At 45.0% G+C, this 491-nt stretch overlaps 1 protein-coding gene across 3 annotated transcripts in view; it reads left to right on the forward strand.

Annotated features, from left to right (window-relative positions):
• The window catches only part of LOC119587760 (myosin light chain 1), an 8,881-nt gene that overhangs the window by 3,861 nt on the left and 4,529 nt on the right, over window positions 1–491 (forward strand). For all 3 annotated transcript variants that reach the window (XM_037936447.1, XM_037936446.1, XM_037936448.1), the window contains exon 3: window positions 29–337. In XM_037936447.1, the coding sequence (XP_037792375.1) occupies window positions 29–337 (309 nt within the window). The remainder of the gene's footprint in view (window positions 1–28; window positions 338–491) is intronic.

Raw genomic sequence — 491 nt, forward strand, 5'->3', positions numbered from 1 at the left:
CCCCCTTTTTCCCCCTCCGCTCCCCCAGGGGTGAAATTCGCCTTCTCCATCTATGATTTCGAGGGTAATGGCACCATGGATGCCTACTACATTGGCGACTGCCTGCGTGCCCTCAACCTGAACCCGACCCTGTCCGTGATCGAGAAGGTCGGTGGCAAGGAGAAGAGGAAAGAGAAGATGATTAAGCTCGACGAATTCATGCCCATCTTCGCCCAGGTCAAGAAGGACAAGGATGCCGGCTCCTTCGAAGATTTCATGGAAGTCCTGAAGCTTTACGACAAAGCTGAGAACGGCACCATGATGTATGCTGAGCTTGAGCACATCCTTCTGTCCCTTGGTAAGATTTCTCCGTATATTCTTGCTTGTACTGTGTATATGTATGTATATATTTTTTTTTTTTTTTTCAATATTGATATTTCGAGTGGTATTTCCAGTACAAGATTATCTTCAATAACCATAACAGAACTGAAGCCACTCAATGATTTTTATTA

Source organism: Penaeus monodon, chromosome 23 (genome assembly GCF_015228065.2).
Source record: "Penaeus monodon isolate SGIC_2016 chromosome 23, NSTDA_Pmon_1, whole genome shotgun sequence".
NCBI lineage: Eukaryota > Metazoa > Arthropoda > Malacostraca > Decapoda > Penaeidae > Penaeus > Penaeus monodon.